The 23,966-nt window shown below is 37.9% G+C and overlaps 1 protein-coding gene across 2 annotated transcripts; it reads left to right on the forward strand.

The window, feature by feature from the left end:
* The first annotated feature begins 5,776 nt into the window (after positions 1–5,776).
* On the forward strand, positions 5,777–23,286 carry LOC134819275 (protein kinase C beta type-like). Of its 2 annotated transcripts, none has more exons than XM_063829119.1 (16): positions 5,777–5,940; positions 6,340–6,412; positions 6,734–6,841; positions 7,992–8,064; positions 8,187–8,393; positions 8,842–8,974; positions 9,282–9,411; positions 9,894–10,020; positions 11,059–11,133; positions 17,603–17,724; positions 19,001–19,174; positions 19,720–19,874; positions 20,243–20,381; positions 20,682–20,870; positions 21,077–21,211; positions 21,594–23,286. In XM_063829119.1, exons 1-16 carry the CDS (start codon positions 5,795–5,797, stop codon positions 21,747–21,749), a joined length of 2,142 nt encoding a protein of 713 aa, XP_063685189.1. In that variant the 5' UTR covers positions 5,777–5,794; the 3' UTR covers positions 21,750–23,286. The 2 variants fall into 2 exon arrangements, with proteins under 2 accessions (XP_063685189.1, XP_063685190.1); XM_063829120.1 differs by having other exon boundaries at positions 11,074–11,133; positions 21,594–22,664.
* Positions 23,287–23,966: the final 680 nt, after the last annotated feature.

A 23,966-nucleotide genomic window follows, 5' to 3' on the forward strand; every position in this document is an offset into this window, starting at 1 on the left:
GTTAAATTTTTCTCTAACTGAGGAGTAGAGTAAACAGTCAGTTAGAACATGAATTTCGTCCTCAATAGGCCTAAGCCCCTTGCTGAAAAAGCAAAAAGTGCACCATCGATGTTCTCTTGGTACTAGGGGGGTTTCGTAACGGCCCCTCTCAATGTAAAGATTGTGGCAGCTAATACGAAACCTTGTTAAGCTTTTCCGAGCATCGGGGATCTTGACCACTCCTAAGTATGTTTCTGGTTCAAAATCATGTTTAATTTGATTGTAGAATTCTAATTTAGGTGAGGATGCCTTGGCAGATTTCCAGGTATCCACAAATTCTTCCCTCATGTTGTGACTGATTTGGGTAGAGCTTGGATTTTGAAGAGGATGAGTGGGGGAAGTTATATTTGGTGAGAAGATTAGAGATGTTGGTGTACCAAGGAAGGCCCAGCATAATCTGCTCGTGAAATGCAGCGGAGAGAAGTTCATTTTCAGTGCTTTCAAGGCGACTATAGAAATCTATTGCAAGTTTGCAGGCTTCAAAGAAGAGGGGGTGGCGCCCACTTTCGCCCCAGCAGCCTATATTTGATGCTTTTGAATGGACAGACAAGGACCACTTGATAAACTTAAGGTGGAATCTTTCATAGTGGTCTTGTGAGATGTACCTGAGAGTATGCTGGGGGTTGGCTTTGCTATCTGTTTTGGAGAGGTATCTCATGGTTTTTGAGTGAGGACATAAGATTTGGCAGCCATAGAGCAGTATCGGTTTTATTAGAGAGTCAAATAGAATGTTTAGGGAACGGTGAGAGAGGGCATCTTTGACGATATTGCCTTTGAGGCCATAGAAAGCACGGAGAGCCTTGGCCCTCAGTTCAGTATTTGCTGCTGTAAAAGATCCATTTCTGTGGAATATAATGCCAAGATAGCAGTATTTTTCGGTGTGTTGGATGGGCTGGCCTCCCAAAATGAATGTTTCATAGGATTGTTTTCTTTTAGGAGGGCAGAATATGATAATCTTGGTTTTTTTAATGTTTACTTCAAGGCCCATAGAGTTACAGAAGTCGAATAGGATGTTTATATTGTCTTGCAAGGCCTTGGGACTTAGGGCAAGTAGGACAAGATCGTCAGCCCAGAGCAGATGTGATATTAGGACGTCAGCTAGAATAGGATAATCACCAACAGATTTCAGGAGAGATGACAAGTCGTTGATATAGATTTTAAAAAGGTCCGGTGATAGGGGGTGTCCCTGCTCTGTTCCTTTTCCAATGTCAATATTAGGGGACAAGAGTTTGGAGATTTTTATATGAGCTATTGAGTTTCTATACATATCACTTAGGCAATTGAAGAAGTTTCCAGTTATTCCAAGGCATGTGATTTTGTGCAGAAGGAGGTCCCTACATACAGTGTCAAGTATAGAAACCTCAGTATATATTGTAAAATTTACAGAAAATCTATTCAAACTAAGATTAATGCTTTTAATTAAATGATTCTGCTTTACTGTTTACGATCGGCAATTATCCAATATATCGATGGGTGCAATTCAAAAAAAATAAGACAAATGTATTTTAATCCCAAAACGAATAGTTTTAAAATTGCGCGAACAATATTTTTATGAGTTTGCCTTCTTGCATGGCTCTTTTAAGTACTTGGTGAGGTATAAAACGTGTGTCAACGTATCAAAATTGTTTAATTAAAAAAATTACAAATTTGTCGCAAAAAAATGCGTGTTTGTGCTTGGTGCTGCGTGGCCATTTTAAAAATATTTTGGTACATTTGTATATTTGTTGCAAAAATTTATAAAAAATCGGACAAAAATGTTTAAAAACTTTTTTCGAAACAAAACTAGTAAGTTTACAACGTACCAGGACGCGCGCCGAGTTGGACTCAGATATGGAACAAATATTTTACAAGTATTACCCGTTAACAAATACAATATATTTATTTAAAATTTATCAAAACATTTTATTATTTTAAAAACCTAATCAAACTTCTCGCAGTGAAATAAAAATTCGCTTTTTGCCACATATGCATGAGGATGGCAAAAGCCACAATATGGCCGCGCGGCGGGCCCACACCTCGGTGCAAAATAAATATGATTTAATTTGTTTAATAAAATATTGACTATCAAATTGAAACTTTTTGAGAGTTTGAATTACATGCCATAGTAAAATGATTGAGTAAAATGAATATTTATTTGTAAATCAGTCATTTTAAAACTTTTTGAGTTTAATTATACCACATCGTTTTAGCGTTTCCGAGATTTTAAGAACTATAAATTTAATCATTGTCCATTGTTAATGGACTAGCCCGGCGCGCGCTACTTCGTAGCACTTGGCTCGAGAAGAAAGCGGCGCGCGCAACTTCGAAGAAATGTATACGAGTTACATCCGTCAATATAAATCATAAATTAACATATTTGTTGTGCTTTTGTGCTTTTTATTTGTGCCAGCAAAATAAAGATAATCAGTAGTGAATTTTTTTGAAACCCATATAATATTGACAATTTATCAGCATAACTTTTTCAAATTCAACTTTGCTTTGGAATAACTATTTTAAAGTTACGACTGCATACCTTGATGATACGAATCGTAAATTTATGTTGTTTACAGTGCACTCCAAGTTCTGGAGTCCAATGTATGTGTGATGAAGGGGAACCTTCACATTTAATAATATATCTCAGTTTTCCTGACTATGCTGAGTTGAATGGTGGGGCTGCATAGACCTAGTGTAGTGGAGTCTTTAGCTAATAGCTTACCATTGCGATCGATGGCACAAGCGACTCTAACCTGCACTCATACGCCTCTAATGGCAAATTATCAATGCCACTGAACTACCAGACCCTGTTATGGTATATTTAAGTACAATATAGTGTAGATATATTGGAGGGGTATCTAAGAATGATTCTTGATCTTAGGGCTGGCCCCTCTTGATTTTACATTCAATCACCTTCTTCTGATCATTCGAGTCAACGAACAAAACATCGCATAATTACACAAATGTGCAACCCCATATTGGTCAAACAGATCCTTAGCTATCTCCCTAGGCTAGGTGGCGAAAGGATTCGAACCCTGGACCTTCTGCACAGAAAGCTGAAGCAGTGGTGTAACGAAGGTCCCGCTGACCCTGCTGTGCGCCATTTTAGGGGGGGGGGGGGGGGCATGCAAATCTATGATTTAAACCAATAGAAACTAGCCATTTTGATTGATTTTCCTTTAACAGGGAGCTGGTTATGCTAAACAGCTAAGGAATATTAGAACTTAGCCATCACTCTGATCAATATGTTTCACTGTTCATTACTTCAGATGAAAATGGTTTAACATAGTAATTGGTAGTAACTTCGATGCGTCAGTGGGAGAAGAACCCAATACCTTGACTTCATTAAGCAACAATAAGGGCATTGTATTTCCTCAATCAAACACAAAATTCCAGCCAATTTAGTATTTATGGAAGGTAAGTTAGCAAGAGCTCAAGAGATGCCCATTTTTTTCACAAGGTGGTTTAGTGCCCTCACTGCTACTGAGCAGTAGTGTGGCCTGAGCATTGTCTTCCTCAACTTATTGGGATTAAATTATGCATACTAACTCACGGGTCCGTATTGCCTGATTTAAGTTACAGAAAAGCCAGCGGATGGCTAGCGGGCGCCTAACGGAGATGCACTAAAATGCAGCATTCTGTTACTGTTACTGTTTAGTCCTGGACGGCTTTAATCCGTAACCGGGTTTCTCCTCCGGAGTAGGACCTCAAAATTTCTTACTGGTAGAGGTTCGCCGTTCGGCCTCCCTTCTAAGGGAATCCACGGAGATAGGTGCGAATAATGGGCTATCTGGATAAGCCTTCAAGCCCTCGCGGATCCTTAAGTATCGTCCTTTCTGTACTGGCTGTGCACATGAGGACTTCCCAGCGACCTGTGGGGCAATATGTCTGCCACTGAAATCAAAGCAACAGAGCAGAATTATTATTATAAGACATAATCGTCCCGAGAATTAATGGCCAGATGTACGGGCAGCCAACTGACCATTTTCCTCGTGAGAGTCATTCCATACTAATCATGAGTTGGGACAGTGAAAGACCCTCAGAAATTCTGTCCCACCTCCTAAAGTTTCTGCGAGGAATTGTTTGGGTTTAGTTTTGTGGTTATTATTTGATCGAGTTATAATTGGACGTGCTTGTGAGAGGTTCACAGGATTTCAGTGTCGTGGGGAGGCTGGAAGATCTCTCTTTTTGGATAGGGTTTCAGATTTTGTGAAGAATTTGATTATGTTTTTAGTAATGTGTTTTTTTGTGTCTTTATTTTTTAGTAGTTCTTCTAATGTGAGAATGGGTTTTCCAAAGGTGTATTGTCTTTCTTTTGTGAAGGCTGCACAGTCTAGTAGGATGTGCATAGCAGTTTCATTTTCCTCAGCGTCTTTACAGTAGTCACATTTTGGGCTGTCTGCAAGTTTTGCTCGGAAGGCATGGTTGTTGAGGTTGTTGTGTCCAGTTAAGATTTTAGTGAGAATTGCTGTGTCTTGTTTGTCTAGATGTTTAATTGCCTTTGTTAGCCAATTGTGTAAGGTTTTCATGGCAAGTTTTGATTGTAATGTGTTTAATGATCGTTTTGTCAAGTGCTTTGATAGCGGCTTGAGAGTCGGAGTAAATGATTATGTTTTTGTTTTGTGTGTCTTTATCTAGTAAGTTAAGGGCCAGTCTGTTAATGGCAAAGGTTTCTGCTTGGAATACAGAGTTTGAGTTATTCAGCTTGCCGTGTTTCCGAATAACCTGAGCCTTCCCTTGGGTCAATGATATGAAAGTCAAATCCTGTGTTGTCTTTTTCATCCTTGGAGCCATCTGTGTATCCTATTATGACATCCTGGTTTTGTGTTACTTTAAAGTTAGATCTAGTTTGGCTTTGCAGATCATAAAAAATCACATTTTCTCCCATAACTTCAAAGGGAAGCATTTTAGGGTGTTTTGTTGTTCATAACTCATATATGAATGTGCTAGTTGCGGTTATTTTGCGTCCTTCAAAAAGTCGCTAGCACATTCCTATCAAAATTTTAGAAAAATCAGTAAATATGAAAAACGAAAAATGTGCCTAAATTTGTTGTTTGGCTTTGAAGTCCAATAGATCTGAAGATAAATGAGGAAAAACATTTTTGAGGTTATCAAAAACTGTGCCAGAATTCAGAGAACAAGTTCATGTTAACCATCAAATCAATCCGATCTTCACTGACTGACTTTTTGGTTAAAATAAGTCTGAAAAGGACAATTTCAACTTTTTGACTTTTTTAAACTTTAAAACTTTATAACACACCAGCCTTTTTAGATACGATATCAAGATTTTACACACACCTTGAAATAGATGTGAATAGACGGCGAGCAAAATTTCAACCCGATACCGCAAGAAATGATTAACTTATATATATAGCCTCTCCACGAAACAAATTGTGTTTTTCCGAAAATTCCACTCTAACCAGGAAGTGCTCGATTACAAAAATGGGTATTCTCAAAATAATTTTATTTGATGTGGAAACAGTGCGCTAGATGGTCACTGAACTGCCTATGAGGTCATTTGGGTTGGACGGCACAAACCACTGTTTTGGTGTATGCCCCCTTAAGGCACTTGAAGACCAGAAGAGCTATTTTGAACTTGATTCTGAACTAGACTGAGTTGCAGTAATCTAAGAAACAGAGTTGGAGCGAACTGAACTTTAAGGTCATGGCAAAATATCATATTATAATTTGTTACATGATATATTGATAAGTTGTTGAAACCATTTTAAGTAACAATCTAAGTGAATTGGTGATTGCCTATATTACGTTATTACAGGGAAGGATGGCTTTCTTACGGATGAAGATACTGTCTGTAGAGGTCGACCAGGCCACCAAAGCATCCTACAGTGACTTTGAGCCTTATTGTATGGTAAACATCAAGGAAAAAGTTGAGGCATCGGTTTCTTCTGCTCATGGAAAACTTTTCACGTGAGTTTTAAACCGTTTGATTATCTAGCCTTGAAATATTTTGAATGACCCTTTCCGAAAAAACATTTAACAATCATTTCACTTTTTTTGGGTGCTATTTATTACAATCTAACCCAAACTAGAATAAAAAATGTTAAATCTAATATCGTAAGAAGGCTTTTGATGCCTTCTGTTATTGCCACTGCACTCTTAAAATTATTTAGAAGAAAGTTAGATTTTAATGATTCGACTGATACCACATACATCAAAGTACTATCTATATTATATATATATAATATTATAGTACATGTCAAGTTTTAATTCAAGCAACGAGACATTTAATATTTGGTACCTATGCAAGCCCTTTAAAGACCTTTCATATTATTTATAATGGAGATATTATAAATCGAACTCTTTCAGCCAAAGAAAACCGTCCTTTTATCCCGAGCACAATGAGTTCGATTCTCATTTACACAAAGGAAGGCTGATGCAGGTATTAATACCTACCTATATTGATAAATAGATAAAGTAGCATTTTATGATATAAAATACCATCACAATGGTGGCTAATGTCACTATGATATCAGAATCCTTTGATAAATAAGAGTTAAATATATTTTTCAATTCTCCATTATAGATTAGTCCTTATTAGATAATCTGTTTTGAGAGCGGCTCTTACATACAAAACAGTTATTAATACTTCTAAATATGTCCCCCGTAGTCTCGTACAAGCTAAATTTTAAACTTGTTCACTTCAAACTTTCATATCTGATATGATTATAGAAAATTACCACCTAACTATAATCAACACAAGGTAATCGTGCTGAACAGTAATGATGGGTATATGATCGGCGAGACCCAAACTTTGCTTCGTAACCTGGCCAAGGAGACCAACAATGGACTCGAACCTGCTATATTATCAGTAAGTTGAGCCGTTTGCTTTATAAATTTTAAAGATTATTAGTTAATACTAGTCAGATTTTCCTTTTACAAAAGGAAAATCTGACTACTAAAAAAACCTGGTGCACTACTATTTGTGTGTCTCATTGAAGGAGATATGATCTCGAAAGTTCGAAAATCTGATCTCGAAAGTTTGAAGATCTGATCTCGAAAGATTGAAGATCTGATCTCGAAAGTGGGAAGGTTTTCAATGAGTCTTGATTAGATTCGAATGAGCATAAACGTTGTTTAAACATGCATTACTAACCAACATTTAACGAGAGGCCTACTCTGAATTTAAATCTCACTCAAAATTTATTCGGATTAACCGAGTTGACCAAACTTGTGTGCAAACTTCGTATTTTTTCTTATCATTATGACGTCATAAGTATCATGTTACATCACAATTCTTACATTTTTAACATTCTTTACCTACAAGTGGGTTGGGTGTGTTTTTCAAACAGCTCCCAACAGCGTTAACATATTTGTTCCAGTTCACTGCAATTTAATTTACGAAGTTCGAACAAGTTTTAAATTAACTGCCAGTGTTTAGCGTTGACTTCGACAACAATTTAGTTGTTTGCAACATTCTTGAGAGTTTTTATTTCAGTATAATAACATCGTTTTACGTTGGAACTTAAATTCCCATTGTATTTGTGTTTCATTTGAGTCTGATCAGGAAAAATTAGTGACTCAAAATTTAATTGAGTACTATTAATGATGAGAACCTTGACGTGGCAAAAAGACTAATTTATTTTTTCTGTTGTTTAAAAGTACTAAAACCACATCTCGGAAAATAACAAAAATTTGACAGCCACTTACTCAACAATTTGTCATAATTACTCATGCTGCAATGTGCTTGATCATTTAGAAAAAAGTTCTGCAGATGTACATTCTTGTACATTCAACATTGTACGATGTGTGACTCACACAAAATTGAATTAAGGACAAAGTCAGTAAATTGCTTTTAAATTTCTATACATAACATTTCTACAAGGACTAACTCCATTTTAACACCAGTGTAAAGCTTTAAAGGTAGCCAATGTAGAATTTATAATTTAGAATGCAGAATGTAGAATGTAGAGTTTTAAATGTAGTAAACCAGTGAATTAAAACTTAACAGTATTTCCCAGTTGCCTCTAAGCATTGGAACTGATATAAAAGGCAGTGTCAAGCTACAAGTGGTCCAGTACGGCCAACAAACAGGTTTGTAAATTTCAGTTATTTATTGCTTGTCACTTTTTCACGACCTTTTTTCGCGACCTTTTCTTCTAGTTTTCATTGGTGATTTAGATAACCTACCAAGCCTACTAATGTGCGCTTTACAGAGGAGGCAATGGCAGATATACCAGACGAGCAGCTCCCAACTGAAATGACGCAGTTCAGACCCCGTCGTAATGCTCTCCGTCAACAGAAAGTACACAAGAACAAAGGACATCACTTTATTGCCCGGTGGTTCCACCAACCTACTTACTGTGCTCTTTGTACTGACTTTTTGTGGGGACTTACCAATAAACAGGGTTACCAGTGCAAAAGTATGTTTTTAACTTCTTCTTTTGAGAATGATTATGTTATTATGATTAGTCATAATATATGATTTAATCCTTAATCTTCGAACAAGGCTATAATTCAGATCATTCTGAGATCATTCTGAGATCATTCTGAGGTATTTCTGAGGTATTTCTATACTTCTTATACTGATCGAGTTAGGGGTTGATTGATGATTTCACCAATTTAATAAAAGTAGACATACCTCTTCCAATATTCAAACACTCCTACCCTATTATAATAAAGAATAATATATTGTTAAAGAACGCTTGGTTATCCCAATGTGCTAGAATATCATTTAAAACTTTCTTCTGCAGCGAGAAATATCAGGGAAGAAAGCTCATTATATGTGTTGAGATTTTAAAATATCTCTATTCCTATTAAATAAAAGTAAAGTTTGTTATTAATAGTTTCATTACCTGTTACATCCCTCAGTGTGCTCTATGGTGACACACAAGAAATGTCACCACAAGGTTATGACAACCTGTAAAGGAGCGACTTCTGTCTCTGATTCTATGGAGAATACTCTTCTAGCTAAGAACAGATTTAGTCTTAATGTACCTCATAGGTTGGTCTTCATTACTGTTTAAATAGTTATTAATTAATGATAAATAGATTTCCAAAACCGAAAACGTTGTGTATATTATTATTATATTAAGTACAGGTATCTCCTGATATTTAACTGTTATTATGACGATTTCATCCACATTATCCATTCTGTGTTATATAATCCATAAAGATTCCCAGTTATTTAAACAGTTATTTTAGTGTTTCCCTAAACTATAAACAAGCTTCATTTACTTAGCTTAATTTGTGCTGTATAAAACTTAATTTAATTTAAATCTATATTTACCTATCTAAAAAGTCACTACCAGGTTCAAGGTACATACTTACTACAAGTTCACATTCTGTGATCACTGTGGAATGTTGCTAGTAGGTCTGAGGAGACAAGGAATGCGGTGCTCCGACTGTAAGATGAACTGTCACATGCGATGTCAGGATAGCGTGAGTTTTGAAAACATTTCCTCGTGTTTCACATCCAAGAAATGTGTTTATCTGTTTTGAAGATTTTACCTTTTGCTGTATTATTCACAGTATGACATGGTAATGTCTCCTAAGCTATCTTGACTAGATACGATTTAAGATACAATTGATTTTAGAAACAATTAGGCGCACAATGAGTACCACTGTCTCTAGCTCATGCTTATATAGTCACTGTACAGCTCCCATTGTATTCAAGACACAATACCAAACACTAATCCCCAGTTCTATGAGGTTTGTATTATCGTGTTATGGGCAATGTGAAATTCTCATCTCAATAAGATGGAGCGGTAACTAATGTGATCGTGTTCTAAAGCGTTCGCGTTGTTACGTTACAGTTACAGTTACAGTGTTACTGTAACGTAACAACGCTTTAGAACACGTTACATGACACCATTACTTACAGTAACTTGTGTTACATTATATTATATATTATATAATTACAGGTGCCCAACTTATGCGGCCTTGATCCCAAGTTGATGGCAGACGCCCTTGAAGATCTACAGAAAGGGAAGTTAAAGTCAGTTCAGAGCGTACGACCTTCTAGTCACCACGGAGATGGTGCTCCCGCTGGTAATTAATCTAATTAGTCTAATTAGTTACATTTGCATTCATAAATATTAAATTGGTTAATGATAATATGCACTAAGGAAAAGTAAGAACATACATAGTTTTACCTATTATCACAAAGAAGACTTTTCTCAAATACTTCTGAGATATGAATAAAGTATCAATAATTCATGATTCTAATCGAAATCTGCGACAGAGTTGAGTATTAGCTAAATTATCACATGCGATGATGCGCATTTTAGACCTTTCCATCTAGATTTGAAACAAATTATTCATACTATGGAGCTCTAGGGTATGGAGTGTGGACTAGCTACACCTGGTTAAAAAGTTGTCATCCCATTAAATAATACTCAAATTATTTGTTATAATAGCAGTGTTGAAAGTATTAAAATATAAGCATATATTTTCAAGATACTATGATACAATTGTCTGAGGTCAACTAAGTAGAAGTGGAGATTGTAGGTGTTTATTGTAGCCAGGTATAAAAGCCTCAGCCAGACTTAAAGTTGGCAGAACCCCAAACAACTTGGCGGGGGCCACTCCCGAAAGTTGACACTTCAATTTAGTAATTAGTTATTAAACTTGACGTATTAAGTCCTCATTAGGGAAGCAGTCCCGAGGGATTATTATCTCTAATTACAGTTTAAGTGTTAACCTGAAGTGCAGGCTGAACAACGTCCAGAACTTCGCAGCTAGTATAGTATAATATAATAATACAATATAATGCACTGATGTAGAGGATGGTAACTATGGGGGAAGTGGTTCAAAATTTTGTTGTAAGGACTGAAGGGATTATCAAAATTATAACTTTTGTTTTCGAGCATTTATCCATTAGATTTGATCTCGCTTTGGCCTTTCTTATCGAACGAAATTTGTAGATTTTTCATTATTATATCTATTTAACGCGTTATTCATAACCTGTGGGTGATGTTACCTCTTAATTCATGTAATTGAATTAATATTAAATAATATGATTGATATTCATATCACAAACAATACAAGTTGTAAATACAATGAGGAACTTAATAACACTGTCCTCAGCTGCCCACCGTTCAGTAAGCGTACCGTTGGATATAGGAAAATCTGGAGTTTACGACGACACTATAGAGCTAGCAGGTAATTATCTTTATCGTGTTATTTTTAGTAAGTTTTATCTTGGGGCGGGGGATGAGGCTACCTGGTATCACAGGATGGTTATTTATATTAAGTACTGATTCAGGATGTCCATCTCACGTGATATCAGGATGTGGGATCTTTTAGTATTCATCATCCTGAGGTCTATTATAAGAATCGTCATATTGCATAATATGAGCTGGCCAAGTTTCCAATCTCGTCGTTTCAGACTGGGTTAACAAGGTGTCGAACAAGGTCACCTCGAGATCAGGTGATTGGGTACAAGGTCACGTGATTGGGTTCAAAGTCACGTGATTCTTGACTTCATTGCAGCCCTATTTCCCGTAATCGGCCAAAACTTTCAACCGTCCACTACTACTGTAAGGCATCATGTAGCCGGTGGGCCCGACTTGATACGACACACCTCGACACGTCGGGGTTTTGTCGGGGTTTGTCAGGGTTTGTCGGGGTTTGTCGGGGTTTGTCGGGGTTTGTCGGGGTTTGTCAGGGTTTGTCGGGGTTTGTCGGGGTGTGTCGGGGTTTGTCGGGGTTTGTCGGGGTTTGTCAGGATTCGTTAATAATGGATGAAAAGTGATTGGAAGTTGCCTAAAGAAGATTGATCAATGGCAGTATAATGGCGCAGGAGGGTCAACCTGAAAAAAACAGTGCTTGACCCTCCTGCCCCACACATGGATCAGGAGGCTCATTCCAGAAAAAGAGTGCTTGACCCTCCTGCCCCGCACATGGATTACAGGGGTCATTGGAAGCCACAAGACCATGTGCACGTATTACTACAGCGCGCGATAAGTACGCGCGTGATTACATAAAATCTTACCGCGCCCTACGCCAAGTAGACGAAAAAGCTTGGACGAAGAGCGAGAGTTGGTACAATGTGGCACACGAGTCACGTCGGGCAGTAGTTGATAAAGTTTTTAAAGTTGTTTTTAAAATATTGAATTATTTAGTACATTGAATTATGTAGTAGTGTCAAATTACCTGGGAACTGTTTGATACTTTGATGCTGAAATATTGTTATTTTATTTCTAAAAACATCAAGTTCTTGTTTTGGGAACTAAGATTTCTCTCGAATTGATCTTTTTTGGACATTGATTCATTGTACTTTAGAAGGCATTGTGATTGATTTGGAGAGTTTTGTAAGGTTTCATAATTTTCATGTAAGTTTTGTTTTGAAATTTTTTGAACGATGGATCCCAAAAGTTCCAAACTTGTCTTAACTGTCCAATCTCCACTCCTTCCCGCCCTTTACTCCTTTACCGCGCTCTCTGATTACGACGATCAACGGTGCTTAGTGAATGTTCACTTCGGTACGTAATGAGCGGATCTATGTTAATATACTGGCCAGTACATTACCAATTATCATATTTTGATATCATTATAATTGTGATGCTATATAATAGATATTACATTGTTTTTTATTATTTTAACAATAACAAAAGGCTACACGTTAAATCTTCTTACAATGGGTTGTAGTTTTTAGAGTTCGACACATGTAGAAAATTATCAATGATAATTAAGAATATTTGTTTAAATTTTACAAATTGCATGATATTTTGGCCTTTGGGATACGTGTACTTCTAAGTTGTATAATGCCTTGTAAAGTACATTTTAAAAGTTACTCTTAGTATTAGTAATACTTTTGAAACTTTCAATAACTTTTATACGTATGTATGTTATTTAAAATACATGATACAAATTTTGTTGTTTTTATTCAGCATCGCTTGTTTCATTGAATTGGATTTAGGCAAGTATTGGTAAGTATATATAAGTATATATTAGGGTAGTATATACTGCTGCAATAATAGGGGTATAACTCTTAGGGCAACGTCTTCTAAGGTTCTTCAAATGGTTCTTCTTAAGAGGCTGGATGTTGGAATGGAGTGTCTTCTTAGGGAAAATCAGTGTGGGTTCAGACGGAACCGCTCATGTATTGATCAGATTTATTCCATCCGCACCATTATTCACAACTGCATTGAGTTTAACATTCCACTTTATGTTAATTTCATTGATTTTAAGGCAGCGTTTGATTCCATCAGAAGAGAGTTTATTTGGTCAAGCATGAGACACTATGGACTTCCTGAGAAATATGTTAGAATCTTTCAGGCATTCTTCAACGGAACCATGAGTGCTGTCAGGGTTAATGGTGAAATGTCTGATTGGTTCTCTGTTAATTCGGGCACTGGACAGGGTGATATCCAGGGCCCTCCTGTATTTAATTTCTGTCTGAACTTTGGAATCTTTTTGGCCGAGGTTCACAAGGCAATCAGTCATGGTGCTGTACTGCAAAAGGAACTAAAGGGTGCAGATGAAAAAGTTATCATGGATAGTGACTACGCTGATGATCTGGCAGTGATGGACAATACTGAAGAAGGGCTGCAAGAGTCCACTGATCTTATAGCTTATTACACCTCTTATGCTGGGTTGAAGATCAACGCTAAAAAGACACAATGCATGGCGATCAGCAAGTGTGCGTCCCAGCGACCTTACACCGAAAGAGACAGTATAAAGCTAACAGTGGAGGGAGAACCTGTTGAACAGGTCAGCAACTTTGTTTATCTTGGTGCCAACATCAGTGGGGATGGTACCATTGACCGAGATCTTGACATCAGGATCCAGCGTGCTAATGGTGCGTTCCATCAGCTTTGGAAGATATGGAACAGTCGAACTATAGGAACGCCCACCAAGATCCGTATCTACAAGGCTGCTGTTATTACTATTCTGTTATACCGAGCTGAAGTGTGGAACACAACAAAGAAGCAGATGAAACGGTTTGAGGTCTTCCATCTGACCTCCCTGAGAAGAATCTTGAAGATAAAGTGGTTCTTCCATGTCTCCAATGAAGAAGTTCTCAGGCGTGCTGGAATTAAGTCTATCGAAACTTTCATCGGTGCGGCTAGACTAAGGTGGTACCGGTACGGACATGTTGTCACAATGCCAGAGACGCGGTTCCCCAATTTCTTACTGGATTGGAAACCAAACTATGGAAAGAGACTGAGAGGACGACCCCGCAAAGGCTGGATGGCCTGTGTACTCGAGGATGCGGCTGAATTTACAGGTGTCGATAACATCAGCAGAGATGCAGTAAAACAGTTGGCTCTAAAGCGAGTGGAATGGAGGAACATGTTACGCCGTAGAAGAGATGTGTGTGATGCAGGCCACTCCAACGACTAGGAGGAGACCTCTTCATGTAGCATGTATGTATTGGTAAGGAAGTGAACCGATGCGGCGAAGCAAAGCCTGACGCAACACTCCTTTCTTTTCATCCTGTGGCTCTTACTGTCTCCCACTCTTGCTCTTTTGGTCTCTTGCGCTGCGCTCTTGCTTTCTCACAATCTTGCAGTCCCGTCCGGTATAGTACTCTTCTCTCGTGCTCATAGCTTCATAGTGCGTATTAGATTATTATTATACTGAGTGCACAGTTTTAACAAGAATTGCGCCCGTTGTTTCGTTTTGGCGGACGCTAGATTTCCATTCACTATAACTATAAATATAAGCTCTAATCAGCTCACTTTATAATAATAATATACACAGAGTACATTATACTACGCATGCCATGTACAAATTGGGCTTATTACCTAATACTGTACATAACATAGCATACATTAAAATACACTCGCGCCGCGCATTCATTGACATGCTAGCTATATAATATACATTAAATCTCCGCAAGCAATACTCGCGCGCTGCACTGCGCGCTAGTTGTCATGGTAACTTACGGAAGGAAGGAAGGACTGACGACATATTTATAGCCACTTACCTCGTTCTCCAAAATCCACGTTTTTCTGCTAAAACGTCCATTCGTAACCTTTCACTATTGTCTTTCTACAAAAGAGTGCGAACGGAAAAAATTGTATTATGAGAGCTCCAGAGTATTATTTTCGTCAATTTGATACCGAAATTATTGGGCAAACTGACATAATCCGACATACCCTGACATATCTCGACACGTCGGGATATGTCGGGGTTTGTCGGGGTTTGTCGGGATATGTCGGGGTTTGTCGGGGTCTGTCGGGGTTTGTCGGGGTTTGTCAGGATATGTCGGGGTTTGTCGGGGTTTGTCGGGGTCTGTCGGGGTTTGTCGGGGTTTGTCGAGCCTGGAGGCTACATGATGCCTTACTGTACTGCTATCAAACAAAATTGGGATTTTTATAAAATTTGATTTTTGTCAAAAAGGATACACCACGAGCACATGCATTAAACATTTAATCTGAAACCATAATTATTGCATACCTAGATTATAATGTCTATTGTATGATGTGTTCTATGAAGTGTGTTGCAAGTAGTAAAACTCAGGTACTGAAGAACTGTAAACAAAAAAACACGCTTGTCTTTGAAACTTGATATTTCTTATCTTTTGATAATAACTCCTGCAAAATGCTAGGATGTAAATTACGTAAATGTTATATAATATGATGGATGTTGCAGTTGAGCAAAAAATACAAATTCTTGACAGTTTATAATTCAGATTGAAGGAACATATATTATGTCCCACATTCAGATAGTACACTGTAATCTTGCCCTAATCAGACACCTTTACCGTGTATAATTGTATTAGCATGTTTTCCAGTGTCTTGTGTGTATTTTGTCATTATATGGTCCACTATGTATAGTGCTATGTATAATGTATATTGTATGATATGTACGCTAATGTCGTGTTACGTGAAATGCTACAATGCTAATTTTGAATGTAGAAATATTTTCGCTAAGAAATATTTCAGATAATAGTAAAGTCAAATGTTCTAACTTATTAAAACTAGTCAGATAGCAACGCTTGTGATCTTCAATCTTCATGACTTATAACTTCCAAGGGATCGAAATATGAACCCTTAAAGCAATGTGAACATTCTGAGATGAAATTGTAGTTTTATAGCGGCCACATTGTTTTGCGACCGCAACTATTCAGTACACACTACACAGTGTATATGTGTTATTCACAGGATGTCTGTGTATACATTGCATCGGTCATGGTATGTGTGTGTGTACCGTGTGTGTGTACCCACACACAGCGCACACATCTTGTCCAATATATTCCATGTAATATTTATTAATTATAACATGACAGATCAGACAAGGTTACTCTTCTAGTGACCGTCACTCTTATTCTATGTGAGCATTTCAAGGGACCAGCTTCTGAGCTTCTGTTGCTCCAGAAGGCCAGGTATATATGATAGTATTTTAGAGTTGCAAATATATTAGTTATTCTTTCTTTGTGGACCAGGACTAAGAGACAAATACAAATATTATTTATATTTAGAATCGTTGTTAGCATTGAAACATGATGCAGGATACAATGTCTGTACGTCTCCCTTTTCAGGGTATATTATATAACACTAGGGGTGCAAGTACAGTCAACTATTTATCGTTCTATTTATAACTCTGGCATTCTTTAGTTCTCGACTCCACCTGAACGGCTCTTAGGACTGATACGGAACTTTACTTGCTATAATAATAATATTCAACACTCAGACTTTTGGCTGAATTTTGGCATTTTCTGTGCACTATGTGTCAATGGGTTCCTGAAATTTGACGAAATAATAATCGTATACTCACGATCAAATGGTCCCTGTCCATAATATACCAACTTTTTTCATCGGACTTTTTCTCGGCCATTAAGCTTAAAATAAACATGTCAAACATGTTAAATATGTTGAATATATTGAATATATATGTTGAATATGTTGAATATGTTGAATTGTAAAAGGTCGAGTCAAACTTTGTAGCTATCATAAAACCAAACCCACAGAATAATTCGAATCTTAAATAAAATATCTCCTGTATCCAAATTAAAATTATAATGATCTGCACATGATTATTGACGTGGTGGTAATGGTTTAGTACGTGGCTAATGGGTTCGTACTGTGCACTGAAACTCCCGGAAATATGTCTGCTATGTGTTTCGTGACAAGTTAAAACAGTACCCGCTGCTTGTGTCAAGAAAGGGTTTATTGTTTAATTTGTTAACATGTACGTATCGCATAATATGATGTATTTACTAGGGATATTCATGCACCGTTCTAGAATGCATAATTCGTGCATAATTTATGCTTCCTGTATCCGAAATGATGCAAATAGTATACGAATGGTCGTCTCGGTCATTCGCATTCCTCATCTGCATTCCTCATACAATAGAAATAATTCATATGGTATCTGAATACCTCTCTATTATATGATGATCTGTAACGGACCTTGTGCGATTTCATCGGGAAATTGGAACTCAAATATGTTCCTACATCGAGTGTGCCGCGGAGCGTATTCCTCGTGCTGTACTAGGTTTTATGTCATACATCTGGTTGGTATTGACCACCTTTCAGTGGAATTAATGGAGGAAACTACACGTACACAGTTAAAAATATCATTCTAAGAAATAAAGAAGCCATAGCATATAATGACAAGATTAGGTATTTTCCATAAATTTAGACTAATGTACGTTTTTAACATTTCGTAATCTCTGCAGGAGCGAGACCAGGCACTCCAGATCTGGACAGTTTAGCTGTTAAAAAGGAGGGATCTCACTTGAGATACACTATTGACGACTTCAGCCTGTTGAAGGTCCTTGGTAAAGGTAGTTTTGGAAAGGTATGTTATATATTTATCTTATCAATCTTTCTTTGTTCCTAAAAATGTTATTGAGCTATGCGTTACCCCTGTTCCAATGACTGTCGTGATTTGTGACACCACGTATCAACATTTTCATATCACAATACCTGATACACACTCTGTTAAATTTTAATACTATTACGAAGGAATTCCTTCCGTGAGCCCTGATATCTAAATACCATCTAAAGGAACACTCTAAATTAAATTCTCTTCTCCGGTTACGTTGTACTGTCTAGTTCATGCGAGTTTCAAACGGTTACAGTGTCTCATGACCTAGCTCACTACTTTCTACTTTTGATTGTAGATAGAATCAACATAATGCAATTAAAACAAGAAATGCGGAAGAATTTCTTATCGGCTTATTTGGGCGACAGCTAAATTTCCCGATCCATAAAGGTGTCTTATATCATATTCCATATCGATTATGCAAATCATTTCTATGTCTCTACAACCCTATGCTTATGGCTTGATTGACGACATCCATCTTGTAGCTTTGTTACGATCTCGTGGTTCCAAGAAGCCTAATAGTGCATCGTGCTACAAGCTTGTTGCTAATGCAAGCTTACACGGATCTGGGCATAATACTAATTAAATTCCATGATATAAATTGCAAAATATTTATACATCCGCCGTTAGACCATATCTTCCATAAATGAGTGGGATCCAATTTATATGACCAGTTTAGTTACTAACAACAGTAACTCAATCCAGAATATCGCGCAAAAATAACTTTTCGAGTATAACCATAGCAACTAAACGGGCCAGCGGCAACCATGAGGAATGAGAAATCGCGCGGACACAAGCTACCATATACGCAAAAAAACATCGTTCGCTAATCCTAGTCCTGACTATTTTGTGGCTAACGGCACAAGAATCATGGATCGGGAAAAATCTAACACTAAAATAGCCTGCATAATATTTAGGTTGGACAGGAATGCACAGCAGCAAGATCTACTAGAATAAATTGTCTGGGATGATATATATATAACACTTGCACATGGACATGTTCTATATCATCACTTAATATTGAAAAATACCCACGCTCTGCAGTCTGCGTTGCTGTCATTGGCAATCATTGGCAAGCAATATCTGTTTGTGGCAAATCGTACCCTTAAACCCGGGTTTGGTCAGCGCGCGCTGAAAATAAAATCTTGACCGTTGCCGCGCGAATAACCGATCACACGCGCCAACGTATCACGTGATCATGTAGAATTAAGAAAGCCCCTTCAGATGACCTCACTTAAACTCGATCCAGGTTTTGCTAGCGGAGCTGAAAGGCTCCGGTAAGGTGTTTGCGGTAAAAGCGCTTAAGAAGGACGTGGTTGTGGAGGATGACGATATCGAGTGCACGCTGACAGAGAAACGAGTGCTGGCACTCGCCTGCCACCATCCCTACCTTACTCAGCTACACTCCTGCTTCCAAACGGATGTAAGTTTATTGATGATCTCATGCACACTCACTGTGCTATATAATGTAGTGAAGTTATAGGAAAGTCGGATCCTACGTCGAAAGTGATTCTATTAAAATATCAGGATGTACATGATGTATGGGTAGGAATTACAAAGTCTTCACAACTAGGGTTACGTAATTTATTAACAAACCTCATTAATGCCACTTTTTGTTTCGGGTTTTGGCACCTTGAATCTACGATACAAAAGAATGGAAAGTGCAATAACGTGTCATTTCTCACCTGAAATCGATTCGACTAGCAAACCATAAAATTCGATTATCCGTCATCCGTATACGGTCCAAATTAAATTTTGTATGGTTACGTCGCTGTGTGAATCAAACTAAACACTGTATTACATACACAAATTATATTGCCTTATTACGCTCCATGTAACAGGAATGTTGCACAAATTCTAGAAATTGGAAGTGGAAGTTTGTTTTGGTTACCTATTTCCTAATTAGATTGCCCAACGTGATCTCCAAAGATATGACGTCACACATTATGACGTCACACATTCCCCCAGGACCACCTGTTCTTTGTAATGGAATACCTAAACGGAGGAGATCTGATGTTCCACATCCAGACAACCGGTAAATTCAGCGAGGAGCGCACTAGGTTCTACACCGCTCAAATAATAAGTGCTCTCCAATTCCTTCATTCCAAGGGAATAGTCTACAGGTAAGTTTTCCACGTGGAAATATATTATGATTTATGATGGAATTATATATGATTTAAACCAGATGTTAATAAATGAGTTGCTACAAATAACTGTATCGTATTGTCTGCGTTTTTAGTGTCTGAACCAAAGCTGTCTACACCTGTCTATTAGTAACTAAGCTATCATCGTGTTGCCTAGTAACGAGTTATCCAATACCCCCCGCCGTGCCAAGCAGCCAGCTCACTGCACTTTTATGGTTTAGTAATGACCACTCATTTGCTTAAGTGGCGGATATTGACAGAGTGGTAACTAAATTTAACAGTATTTGTACTGTTATGGGTGTGCTGGTGGTGGTGACCAGCATATTCTCACCTTCATTCCACTTCAGGGATCTAAAGTTGGATAACATATTGCTGGATAGCAAAGGGCACGTGAAGATAGCTGACTTTGGTATGTGTAAAGAGAACATGGACGAGGGAGTAACGACTAACACTTTCTGTGGGACACCCGACTATATCGCTCCAGAGGTATTTTACCCGTTAGTACTATGGTTTCTTACTCGTTACCATGGTTACTTCACTGTTATCATGGTAACTGTTCTCGTTACCAGGGTTACCTTAGGGGGTTCACCATGATATTGTTATAGCAGTGACCAACAAACTAGGGCAGGGCACGGGACCGAACTTTTGAGGTGGTCCCGGGCGCCCACTGGTGCTGCTGGAGAGAGATCGTTCTAGGATATACTTTGCAGTTCATAGTACAAAATCCCACGCTTACGTCTGTAATTGCAGGGTACATAAACATGTACTAACAAGGAACCGTTTCAGATTTTGAAAGAGTTGCCGTACGACAGATCTTGTGACTTCTGGTCGCTGGGAGTGTTGGTGTACGAGATGTTAACAGGGACCTCCCCATTTGTTGGGGATCTAGAGGAGGATCTCTTCAGGAGCATTCTCAACAGCAGAATTACATTCCCCAAATACCTCAGTAAAGATGCCATGGCTTTCCTCAAGGGGGTCAGTTGATGCTATACAATTTGAGGGAAATTTTCAGATTGATTATTCGACTTTGTTATCTTATTTTGTGATGTTACATTGAACCCTATACATCACAGCCAACTGGTAATGAACCAAGCTATAAGAACTGACCACCCCCCCCCCCCCCTCCCGCCCCCCCCCTCCCCCCCCCTCCCGGCCCCTTCAACTTACCAGCCCCACCTCAGGTCTTAGAAAGAGTAGTTGGCAACAGACTAGGATACTGCACCCGAACTAACATTAGAGAGCACCGCTTCTTCAGACCCATTGACTGGGAAGCTCTGGAACGGAAAGAATTAGAAGCTCCCTTCGTTCCTAATGTGGTAAGTTAGGGAGATAATATTTTTGTTAGGATTTTTAATCGCATCTAGTAACGAGTTTAGTGAGAAATAACGTATAACGTGTTCTAGATCGATAATATAATCGATATATCTACTTACAACAGGTTGTACAGATTAGTGTGGGATGAGACACAATTATTTACGGTTTCGATACATAATTTACATATTATATGAAATTGTAGAGTGACAAGTGTACTGTAAGATGAAGGCCACTATTGTCCGCTGATACCCGCACTACTACTACTGCAATTGTACATATAATATGTTACATGACATGTACATATTGTCTTTTGACATGAATGTACGTAAGTAATTTATAAAGGTTAAAAAAGCTTCGCCCTACACACTTCACTTATAATTTCAGAAATCAGCAGTAGATACAGACAACTTCGACCCTGAGTTTACCATGGAGCACGCTCAGCTGTCACCAGTTGAGACAGCGCTTATACAAACCATCAACCAGGAGGAGTTTGCCGGATTTTCATTCGTCAACACCGACTTTGGGAGCTTCAATTGGTGAGCACCACGTGTAAAGCTTTGAGCACGTGGAGTCGCTGAAATTGTGCACGTGTGAAAGATTTTGCGCGGCGCATATCGTGCATGTGTGATTACAGTGCGCGGCGCTACGACGAGTTTAGTCTTAACGGAAGAATAGAAGGAGTACTTAGATTAAGATATTATCGATTGTACAGAAAGTTTGTTTCTGTCGTGTATTCTGCAGTCTGGTAGCCAGCAAGTATTCGGCTACTGTATGTCCGTGTGTAAGTTTGTATGATACCTGTTTTTGTTGATTTTGCTAATAGTTTGATTAACGGTTTTTTTGGTCATTTAATTATTACTGGATTAGATTTAAGTTTGAACTGTTTAGCACCTAATTTGGGCGTTTTGAGGACTATTTCATGAGACATCGTTCTTAGGAAATCATGTATTATTATAGTATCGATTGGTATAATATTCTGTAATTACGTTTGTTATTTTCACCTGGCATATGAATTAATTTTAACAACTTCAAAATATTCCGTGGGCTCATTGTTATATTGATTATCAGTTTCATTAATTTTAATTCAGAGTTCAGTTTTTTTGCAATCGTCTGATAAAGTCGTGACTGTGTAGATCTGTAATTAGTATTATTAAGTAAATATTAAAATTAGTATACTCTATCATAGTTGGATATATACGTACATAGTTTTGTCACATACCACCAAGTAATAGTAACAGTTTCGATGAATGTAAAAACGACTGGTTTTGATTTTTGATGTTTTATGGTGAAATTTTCATGCGCTTAATCGTACTTCTTCAAGGACTTCTGACAAATACAGTACTTAAAGTACTACTATGGGTGTTATTGATAAATCTCATTCAAATATCGACAACAACAGTATCATTATGATTAATAAATGTATGATATAGATATTTTAATAAAAGCTTACATTTACTCTGTGTATGATCTGGAAGTTGATTATCATAAGAATAGACGGGTTTAGATAACGTTTTATCTGATCCCTGCTCAATAACTATAGTCGAGGAGCTCCATTTCAACTTCATCCCTCGCTGTCATGGCGATCAAATAATTTCAATTAAGTTAACAGTTAGGGGTCGTTCACATATTACGTAATCAGCCGAGGGGGAGGGGGCTTTCCGAATGATTACTTTAGTGTAATTTTGACACAATAGCTATGTGTAAAAATTATTACGGAGGGGGAGGGGGGGTTAAAAATTGGTCAAAAAGTGATTACTTAATATTATGTGAACGACCCCTCATGATGTACTCGATTTAAGGTCCAGTTTGTTAAAAGTTATTTCGATCACTTTTACCCAGATTCCTTTCTCTGATAGTATTATAATTACAGTCACAATTATGGAGTCACGTTTTTGAGCTGTTTTTGTACAATACACTTACGTAGTTTAATGACGATTCAATAATTATATAATATGATACAGCATCTCTCCAGTTTGGGAAGATGATGTATGAAATGAAATGCGGGCTTCTCGACAAAACATAATTTTTATGGTATCAATGATAACTTTTTACTATTGTTTACTAAACATGTTTCCTGATCAAATTTGTTTAGCTTAGTTAAAATTATGTAAATATCGCGGTACTGTAAATATCAAGAGACCTCGCTCGGTGGCTCTGCTTTTACACGCCCCGCCCCAGTGAGATATTACTGGGCAGCACTCAGCTTGTCAGTGTCATTCCGCCATATCTATGAACACTATTAGTCTAGAGTCAGAACGTGCTAAATCACTCTACATTATAACTTCGAAATGTTTCGAAAAGACAATTGAAACCAACCTGAATCGATTATTTTTGAACGTTGATTCACGATGTCAATCCTTCGCATCTCGCCGATCTGCATACGTGGTTATCTGCATATGTGGTTGCGAGAAGCATTATTGGATGCGCGCGCGACCCAGTAGTGCATCGCGCTACAATTTTGAACGCTAATTCCGAATCACCCTACTCCCTTGTCATACGTTGTATGACTCGCCGCGCACGAGTGCGCGGCTCCCCTTCACTATAGTGAAGCGACAGTGGGGGTCACCACGTGATCTGATACAACTACTCCCTAAGCACTAAGCCAATGGCATAAAAGTAAGAATTACTCAAGGGTTTTTCCATTTTCTCCACAAAAAAGCTAGGATTCCTGATTCCGGGGATCACACTATACTACACATTTGATACCAATTACTTTAAAGTTGGAATTTCAGATTCTTTATGCCACTGGGTCCGCTC

This window comes from Bolinopsis microptera, chromosome 8, assembly GCF_026151205.1.
Source record: "Bolinopsis microptera isolate Bmic1 chromosome 8, MBARI_Bmic_1.0, whole genome shotgun sequence".
NCBI classification, from domain to species: Eukaryota; Metazoa; Ctenophora; class Tentaculata; order Lobata; family Bolinopsidae; genus Bolinopsis; species Bolinopsis microptera.

Excerpts from the sequence above, each read along its gene's own strand:
- LOC134819275 (XM_063829119.1), top strand. The coding sequence starts at position 5,795 with ATGGCTTTCTTACGGATGAAGATACTGTCTGTAGAGGTCGACCAGGCC. Across the intron at positions 17,725-19,000 it reads GTAAAGGTAGTTTTGGAAAG|GTTTTGCTAGCGGAGCTGAA; the intron begins GTATGTTATATA and ends AACTCGATCCAG. Across the intron at positions 19,875-20,242 it reads TCCAAGGGAATAGTCTACAG|GGATCTAAAGTTGGATAACA; the intron begins GTAAGTTTTCCA and ends ATTCCACTTCAG.